Raw genomic sequence first — 9,699 nt, 5'->3', positions numbered from 1 at the left:
GCTGTGTGGCGGGGTTACCCTCTCGCTGCACATTAGTAGCACTTTCTTGTTGTGTGGCGGTGTTCTCCTGTCGCTGCACATTAGTGGCACTTGTTTGCTGTGTGGCTGGTTTCTCTAGATGTCTTGCATGGGGGGTGTATTGGTGCTGTGTGACGGGGTTGTCTTCATTCATCCGCCCCACAGGTATCGAGCAGGGATCTGGCTATCCTTAAAACGATCCTTTTGCTTCTTCCTTTTCCTTTCTTGCTTTTTTAAGTTGATTGTTCTTCAGGGTTTCAAGCTCCTCCTTGAAATTATACAGGTGTTTTCTTGCCAATCTGGTCCCGTCATCTGTTAGGAAAGCGTCTTTGGCCGATGCCTTAAATTCTTTAAGAATTGACGTGTATCGCATGACGCTTTTCCCCTCCTCTGGCATCGACTTCTTAACTGTTGGCTGTTCGAAATCAGGTTGAATAAGATCCTCCTCTGGATCCCAGGTCCACCTCTTTAGGATGTACTTTTCAGGTATCTCGTATACCCCAATTTGGTACATAACTCGTAGTACGTGCGCGCACAGTAGACCGTCACGATCAAACTTGCAGTAACTACACGAGTATGTCTCTTCAACCATGTTTGCTTGCACATGGTAGTCCATGTCTCCATATTTTGGTATTATCCCACGCACTGAGCTGACCTTGAAAGTACCATCATCCAATGCGTCGCATTTGTATGCTGATTTCACCTTCATCTCCACCTGGAACTTGCAAAACAAGTTATGTGTGTACAGCCCCCGCGCCTGCATCTCCAGCGGGTTCATCGAGTACATTTCGGTTTCTTTGTACACTGTTTCCAACTGCTCTTTTGACACGCTAGCCATCACCTTATCCTGTATCGCAGTGTACTGTTGTGCGAATTCGACCAGTGAGTTGTTTGGGTTGACATACTTCTTGAGCACAGAGTTAAAACCCTCGCTTCTTGCCATGGTCTGCAAGAATGGGAAAAAATCATGCATATAGTATACCGGGACCCAACACTTCCTGTTCTCCCACAACCATTGGAAATGCTCGTTGTCGGTCTGGCCATGCGCTTCCATCATCACCCACCACTTGTGCTCAAACTCCTCAACTGCATTCATAACATAAACATGGTAACATCAAGTATTTGAAGGATGGTAACATTGGTTCAAACATATTTGGTAACTAGGGAACACCACTGTTGTTGATAATTCTGTCACACATACCTGGTTACTTTAGTTCAAGCATCATGGTAAGTACTTTGCACACAGGATAAGTTTTTTTTCCAAAGCGATTACCACTCTGTGTGTGTAGTAGAAGCATCATTTTTAACTAGCAACAAAAAGATACTCATATCAATCAGCACTAGCTGGTGATTGAAAAGTTTTTGTTGTAAGTAGTGGGGTGAACAACTGAAATGTGTACATCAAACAATGAACATGATAGGGGTAGTACAGAAAGCAATTAATGTAGGTAATTTTGCTATAATCCTCTGGTAACTTGTCACCTTGTTAGATGGTAACTGTTGTTATCATGCATCTAAACCCATTTTCTATGTGCCCATTTTTCTGTGTTTTAAGTTAGTGAGGGGTGAGAAGTAAAATACCAGCCAGGCTGTTGTCAACACAATCCTTGAATGCATTGTTTAGTGGCTTATTGTCAGCCATCAGCTTCTCAAGCTTTCTCTTGTGCTTTTTTCATTATATGTCAGCGACAATTCCTGTGTACTATCCCGATGAACACCTCATCAATAGCACTCCTCATTGCAAAATCTTGATCTGTTATTATGTTCTTTGGCGCAATTCCACCCATTGCATGCAAGAATGCATTAAACAGCCACACAAAGTTACCAGATAGTTCGTTTCGAACAAACCCACAACCAAATTGGATTGACTGCCCATGGTTATTAATGCCAATGAAGGGCGCACATGGCATTTTGTACATGTTTGTCATGTATGTTGTGTCAAATGAGATGACATCATTGTATCTAGCATATGCCCTGCGCGACGCACCATCTATCCAGAATAAATTTTCCACTCTGTCCTCATCATCAAGCTTTATTCTCCAATAGAAATCTGGATCTTGTGCCTTCATATCTTGGAAGTACGAGATTGTGCTCCCCACATCAGCATTGCGGTACTCCATCCGGAATTTAGCTCGCTGGTTTGCGATGTCCTTTGTTGTATATGGTACATCTTTAGGATTCTCGTAGAACCATTGCATTAGTTGCATCTGTCTTGCTGTCTCTATGTTGCATCCGTGCAATATCTTCAAGAAGTCCTGCTCATCTTTTGGAATGTTCCTATGTGTTGATAGGAACTTTGTCAAGGACGGCTTTCTTATTAGAGGGTGGTTGTGGTCATCGTTGAAGCGTTTGACTCTCCACCACGCATCCGTGTGGGTGATGTAAAGGTGGGCCGGACATCCCGACCTCATAACCTTCCCTCTTTTCCTCTTCTTCACGATGCCTTTTGGGTCCTGCACATCCTCTATCTCCTCCTTGTTTGTTTTTGGCTTGTCATATTTCCCACAAACCAAGAGGACTCTGCTTACAATATTGTCTTTAATTGTTTTTCTGTATTCCAGTCTCATTCCAAACCCATGTCTCAGTGCATATTGCCTGTAGTGTTCATAAGCTTCCTCAAAAGTATCAAACTTCATCGTTTCATCAGGAGGTTTCGGTGTGGAGTATGCCTCGGTATTTTTGTCTCCCTGTTCAGCATTCTCTCCTCCTGTTTCTGGACTCGCCGGCTCGCTGACTGAATGATCAAAGAAGCTTTCTCTCCCCCCTATGCTGCTAGTAGTCGGTTCTTTGCTTGTCTCTCGAACCACCGGGTTGCTTCTAGATGTAGCACCTGTAATGTGATTGAAAGTTGTTAATTTGTGTTATATTTTCTGCACGCCAAAACTAGTGGTATCTTGTACTCCAGTTGCTTGGTAAAGTTTGCATGCATTAAGATGTTTTTTGTATCTGTAAAGTGAAAGCACGTAATTCCAATTGTAATACAGATTGCATGATAATTCGTATGCAGTAAGTGTGGTAATTGTACCTAAATTCATGGTAACCTGTGCGCATGAAGCTACGTGATTGATGAACTGTTTCATGGTGAATGTGATAGTTGTAAATAACATAGGGTGGTAGTTGCAATTCAAGTACGATGGTAACAAGTTTGTGTACAAAAATGTGGTGGCATGGTAAATGTTTTACCTTCATCTGTTTTGGCAGAACCAAAGCTTGCCGTGTGTGCATATTCACACTGTTGGTTTGTCCCCACACCACTCATAATGATATCCACATTATCCCCGTTGTCATGTGCCATTTTCTTGTGTTGCAACACCTGCTAGCACATATGATTGCATCCATTAATTTTCCACACTTACAAGCAATTTTGATTATTTTTTCACAACAACTATATTTTTTTCCTTTTACTACACTCATTACTTCTTTTTTATAACAGGTATCGTTTTGGCAGTAACCAGCATATGGGAGTATGACAGCAATAGTTTCTATCAACCTCATTTCATGAACATCATTTCTTATCAAAAAAGTTTGGTGGCAACAATGTAAATCAACACATGGTATTCTTGTAGTGATTTTAGCACCTTTGGTTCTGAGTTTTTCTGGTAATTTGTAATGAATTAGCATGATAACTTGTTCTGACATGGGTTTGTTCAATATAAAAAGGAAGAAAAGGATCTTTTTTATGTTGAATAAATCTTAAAGGATGCTGGTTACTCAATGCACACATTCTGGTAATCTATATTCATTCGAGATGGTATGTCAGTTTTAATGAGAAAATTCATACATGTATTTCTAACATGCTCCAAAAAACATAGCTTGACAGATTGATGATGATAACCTATATGTGTTTATGTTGGTAACTTAATGATGAGGTAAATCAATGATGTAATCTGTAGGTAGGAACATGGACCAATTTTACCAACTTTTTGGTTGTAAAAGAGGAAAATTTAGTCAATTTTTTTGTTGGTAACCTGACTGAATTTGAGTGGTAACTCAATTTACAACCGAGGAATTTGATTTTATTGGTATGAAATGCAAATGCAACAGATGTATAGAGGTTGAATCACTTACCTCCTTTCTTTTTTGCCTGATTATGACGAAATAGAGACGAACTGATGTAACCCCTGTGATGTTGTTGTGGTAAACCGGGGCCCTCCCTCAAATCCTTGTGTTTTGGTGATGTTTTTCGCGGTTTCCTTTTTTTGGTGGATCAGATCTGGGGCGGAGGTCGCCGGCGATGGAGGCGCGCCGGGAAGAGAGGAGAGAACTGATCGGGGCAGGTGGATGTTTCTTGTGATGGAGGTAAGAAACTAGGTTTTGGGGTGGTAAGTCACGTGCAGGAGGGGGGGAGGTGGGCCAAAGGGGCTGTGTTAACAGTCTTGGGCCTCAATGCGTTGCGCGCGGTGGGCCTCGCGAGAGAAGGCTGGGTCGTGGGTGGCGCTGCCGAAGTGGGTCACGCGCGGAGAGGGACGCAGGTTTTCGATCGTGCGGATTTGTCGCTAACCACCAGTCGACTGGTGGTTAGTCACGTCCTTAAGTTCAAACGAAAGGTATTTAGGACAAATTAGACGAAAATAATATCGCAACAAGGCAGGGGCTCCGGCGCGAAAACGTCTCGTTATCCTCGACCCGAGAGCACAGCAAAACCCCCAAACCCCCGGCACCGTCGCCACCGTTCGTGCCGTCCCAGCTCCGCCAGACGCCGAAATGGCGACCACCACCACCACCCTCTTCTCCCTCGCCCCGCTCCGCCTCACCCACCGCCGACTCCTTGCCCCCGCCCCCGGCACGGCCTCCCGCTTCCGGACGCTCGCCGCGAAGAAGGCGGCCGCCTCCACCGTCTCCGGGTCCGGCGGGGGCGCGGGGAGCGGGCTGCTCTCGGTGCTCGACCGGGCGCTCACCGACGAGGAGGAGTACCGCCGCGCGCGCGCCCAGGTGCAGCGCAAGGGCGTGGAGGCGGAGGGGTACGCCATCGAGGGGATCTCGGTGGGCGGGCACGAGACCTGCGTCACCGTGCCGTCCCTCAACGTTGCCTTCGACATCGGCCGCGGCCCGCTCTTCGCCGTGCGCCAGGACCACCTCTTCATCACCCACGCCCACCTCGACCACATCGTGAGCATTCGAGCCCTTTTCTGACTGGTCTCGTCGCTGTTCCGCTTGGTTAATTGGTTTGCTTGTTATGCGTCTCTAGCTAAGCTATGATGCGCCATTGCGAGATGGAGCTCTCAATTTTGCAATACAAATAGCTTTATATTATAGAAATAGACCGTGTTTTAGTACTTGTACCTTGCCTGCAAAACATGTTCTGTGTGATGCATTAAGTAACAATTTCTAGATGTTTCATGATTTGTTTTGCATTTACAGTTAACCTTTTCTCTGAAATCTTTGCTTAATGTAGTATATAAGACGTTTTAGATACTTATATTTATTTACAGAGGGAGTATATTAGTATTTGAGTCCATGGTAATCGATAATGGTAACTTATTAGTAACTGGTAAGTTAATTTGTTTAGCAAGATAGTCAGATACTGTTGTGAGGGATAATATCATCATCCTCAATAGGAGCCTTGGGGGTAAGTTGGCCTGAATTAGGCTGCTTAAAATGTTTTAAATAATCACCTTGCTCTATCAGTTGCACTTTTGAGGGTTAGCAATAGCTTCTTAATTATGCCATTTTATTTCTCTGCTGGAATGCAAATTAAGGTGAGATGCTCTGTTGTTTGCTATTTCAGTGTTCCCATATGCTCCAGTGCCGACTTACCGTTGCTGCTACAACGTGATAACATCATATATATCTCTTTCTCAAGAAAATTAGTGACGAACTCTTATATTTCAACATTTACATCCACTTCCACTAGAGAAAGAAAACTAATAGATCAGTTATTATGGGTAAACTGGCAACTTTTCAGGGCGGTCTTCCAATGTATATAGCAACCCGCGGCCTCTACAATTTGAAGCCTCCAACCGTATTTGTACCTCCGTGCATAAGGGATGATGTTGAGGAGATGCTTCAGATCCATCGTAGAATGAGTAGAATTGACCTGGAAGTTGAATTGGTTGCTCTTGACTTGGGTATGGAGATCATTTCACCGTTTGCCCTTTTGTTTTTTCCTTTTTTACTTCTTAATGTGCAGAATTTCTTTTTCAGGAGAAACATATGAAATACGCAATGACCTTGTTGCCAGACCATTTCAGACTCACCATACTGTACCCAGCCAGGTACTGCTCCTTGACTCAGTAGTTTAATAGAGTTACTCACCATGCAGTTACTGAACATAAGTTAATGCTTATCGTCCCATCTTTTTCCTTGTGAATACCATGAAGGGCTACGTCATATACTCTGTTAGAAGAAAGTTGAAAAAACAATATGCCCATTTGAAGGGAAGTCAAATAGTAAAATTAAAGCAATCAGGCTCTGAGGTGAGTTTTTGTTGTACTCTCAATCAGAAATGTTTCTTATTTTGTAACTCACTCTATGTTTTATTAGATTACAGATACCATACTGTACCCAGAAGTTGCCTTTACCGGAGATACAACATCTGATTTTATTCTTGACCCACGGAATGCGGATGCCTTGAGAGCAAAGGTTCTTATAACCGAGGTATTGTTCAGAATTTTCTTTTCCTGAAAACTCCTTTGCAATGTCAAGTTCTTTCCCTTCACTCCACAGACGGCAAAAGTCGGCCAACGTGTTTGTCTCCGCTGTACTTACATTATTAGGTAACATAAAAGAGAAAAGAAAATGTGGAATGCTATGAAACCGAATACATTTAGGGATTTGATATTGTTACGGAGCATGGGATTGAGTTAAGAAGCAACTAGATGGACAGTGATTAATAGTATAATAGGATGGTGTTCTTTGCATCACATATCATCAGATGTTAGAAACTGGGCTTTGTAACATGGCACCGTTGCTTATATATGAGTACAAGTATCACATTTGTTTTGTTATATAGAAGTAATAATTTCTGCTAGTTTATTCATCAGCGAATATCCCAAAGGCTGTCTGAACTTCCTCCAGTTCTGCACATCTATCATTTGGTTGCCGACATCTTTTGAAATTTTGGCAGGCAACCTTCCTAGATGACCAAGTTGATGTTGATCATGCTCGAGAGCATGGCCACATGCATCTGTCTGAGGTAATAGTTCCCATACTGACACCCCCTAGCCATAGAGCTTTGGGACAATTCTGATGATGAGGAGATATTTGTATATATTATACTATCAGTCACTAACATAAACCCTTTTATGCTTCCTAGATAATGGAGCATTCCCAATGGTTTAGAAATGAGGCAATTATACTCACTCATTTCTCAAATCGATATAGTCTTGAGGTATGTAGCCAGTGAACTATCAAACTACTGTGAAAATGCTACATATCTGACCAAAACTATCATTTTATAGGATATTCGGAAAGCTGTTTCCAGGCTACAGCCAAAGTTAATTTCGAAGGTTGTTGCTCTGACAGAAGGCTTCAAATCTGAATATAGCTAAGTGTACAGAAGTAGAACACCTGGTGTTTCTCATCCTGATCCACTGAACGTATGTTCACATTAGGAACTGCCACTTTGTTGACGAATTTATCTTATAGATATGGCTGTTTTATGAGGTCATATGTGCGCGTCTCTTATCTTTTGCCCCTAGTCTTAGAAAATAAACCTTGTACAGCTTAATGAGTATTTTTATGGAAGAAGTGCTTTTGTACTTGCATATGTAGGATATTCTGTACAGTACATAACCTCTTTCTTAGATACACTTCAGTTCAGAATAGCAAGGTGGAAAAAATACAATAGGTTGAAAAGGTGAAGGGCAAGAAACACAAAAGTACATATACTACTGCATGAAATTTATTAGGCCTTGAAGTGGCAAATATCTTTTCGTGATTATGAAGTGGCAAATATCATATTCCTGGGTAAACCATCTAGTCCATTGCTTCAGTACCATTTAAGTATCTGGTGTGAAGAAATATCCTGAACAATGAGCTTGTTCGTTGTGAACCCCTTTTCTTCCAGCCTTCCTGTTTTGATTTTTGATGTTGCACCAGATAGCAGGCCTTTTAGTATCTGGTAATAGCACAATGAGGTCTCTTCGCACCAATGTCTTCTTCGCTTATACTCTCTGTGGATTCGTCATCACTGGAGTAATAACCAGCAGGATCGTTGCGTGCGGGAATGATGAATATGTCGGAGTGATCAGGAGATCTGAAGCTGACTCTCCTGGCTACGCTGCGTTGGCTCCTCAGAGTAACCCTGTCGATGAAGAAGCTATCCTGGATATTGGGGGAGTTGTTCTCATAAGGGCAATCCAGGTTAAGCGGACGAACCTTCGGGGAATGCCTTCGAGGTGATGGTGCCCCAATCTCATCTCCCTCGAAGCTCTGCTGAGAGTACAGAATATCCTGAAGAGTATCGTGCCTTACTTCTGCCTTGACTATGCTGCTCTCATAGCGCTGCGGCTTCCCTCCAACGCATCTGGCGCTGCTCTCGCAGCGCTGCGGCTTCCCTCCAGCGCATCTGGCGCCGCTCTCACAATGCTGCGGCTTCCCTCCAAGGCATCTGGGCTTGAGTCTGCTGATGATTGCTTTGACATAGCAAGAACCGCATCCCTGTGACCGTGAGCCCATTTCCTCCCTCCCTCTCTTAGGTGGTGAAAGGAAGTAGCATATGGCTTAAGCAGTTCATGCTAGTCCCCCCTAGCAAATGTGTTTATAGATACGGCATGTGCTTGTGCTTGGTATTTGTTGGTCTTGGCTTTGTCAGACCTTGGCCGTGCCAAAGTAGGACAAACCAGGGAGGTTGGAGCAAAGAACACCAAGAAGGGGACATAGAGAACTTAGTTCAGATTAGCATCGGCTATGGTAATTATATTTTACAATTAACCTTATAGTTCGCCTTGGTGCGATTATTGTTGTCATCGCATCCAGTGAGGGATGTAAATCACAATAATCCTGGTCACATTTGGAGTTCAATATAGACATCCGCGGAGTATACGAAGACCTATTTTGGAATCCTGGCTAGAGAATTGTGGATGGTGGGGTGTGGCTAGGCAATCTTGTCATTACCTGTGTTCTTGTGACTGAGCTGGAACTCCCAGGTGAACACATAGGATATCCAGTGCTGCCACTTGTACAGGGTGTATACAAAAACAGAGTCCAAAGTATAGGTTTCTTCACTGTCCTAACGCCGTTGTTATCTAGTCTCCCTGGTATTTTTCCTTTAGATGTTTTAAAATTGTTGGATAGTGAAATGCTTGGAAGGTGGAAAGCCTCCCGAATCTGTGGTTAATTAAACCAGTCTTCTTCATAGTACCAACTCTGACATCATCGTTGTTTCATCCCTTTCTGTTCTTGCCTTCTTGGCATTGCATGCATAAATAAATAAAATCCAGACGATGGTACTGCAACTTGGCAGGTAACTTAATCTGATATGCCCTGATGACAATTAATTTCCTTGGCATGTACTATGATATAATTTCCATGTCCATACATATGTACCATTTGTTTTATGTTCAGTATCATAGTATTTGCTAATTTCATAAATATAAGATGTTTTGGATATTTCAATATGGACCACATGCGGACTGAAATGAGTGAACAAACACAATAGAATATGTCTCTATACATCCGATTCAGATAAAAGTTAGAACATCTTATACTTGTGAAAGGATGGGGTACCGTTTTGTACAA

The 9,699-nt window shown here is 42.8% G+C and overlaps 1 protein-coding gene across 1 annotated transcript; it reads left to right on the top strand.

Moving 5' to 3' along the window:
* Window positions 1–4,641: 4,641 nt before the first annotated feature.
* LOC125509720 (tRNase Z TRZ2, chloroplastic-like) lies at window positions 4,642–7,724 on the top strand. Its single transcript, XM_048674744.1, has 8 exons — window positions 4,642–5,127; window positions 5,924–6,086; window positions 6,163–6,233; window positions 6,339–6,434; window positions 6,502–6,615; window positions 7,085–7,153; window positions 7,274–7,348; window positions 7,419–7,724. The coding sequence occupies exons 1-8, from the start codon at window positions 4,723–4,725 to the stop codon at window positions 7,506–7,508; spliced, it is 1,083 nt and encodes a 360-aa protein (XP_048530701.1). The 5' UTR covers window positions 4,642–4,722; the 3' UTR covers window positions 7,509–7,724.
* Window positions 7,725–9,699: the final 1,975 nt, after the last annotated feature.

Source organism: Triticum urartu, chromosome 5, assembly GCF_003073215.2.
Source record: "Triticum urartu cultivar G1812 chromosome 5, Tu2.1, whole genome shotgun sequence".
In the NCBI taxonomy this organism is placed as follows: domain Eukaryota; kingdom Viridiplantae; phylum Streptophyta; class Magnoliopsida; order Poales; family Poaceae; genus Triticum; species Triticum urartu.
Note: the sequence above shows the minus strand (reverse complement) of the source record. Positions and strands in the feature narration are given on the sequence as shown.

Coding starts and splice junctions, on each gene's coding strand:
- LOC125509720 (XM_048674744.1), top strand. CDS start 4,723: ATGGCGACCACCACCACCACCCTCTTCTCCCTCGCCCCGCTCCGCCTC. Junction 6,435..6,501: donor TAAAGCAATCAGGCTCTGAG/GTGAGTTTTTGT, acceptor ATGTTTTATTAG/ATTACAGATACCATACTGTA. Junction 7,154..7,273: donor GCCACATGCATCTGTCTGAG/GTAATAGTTCCC, acceptor TATGCTTCCTAG/ATAATGGAGCATTCCCAATG.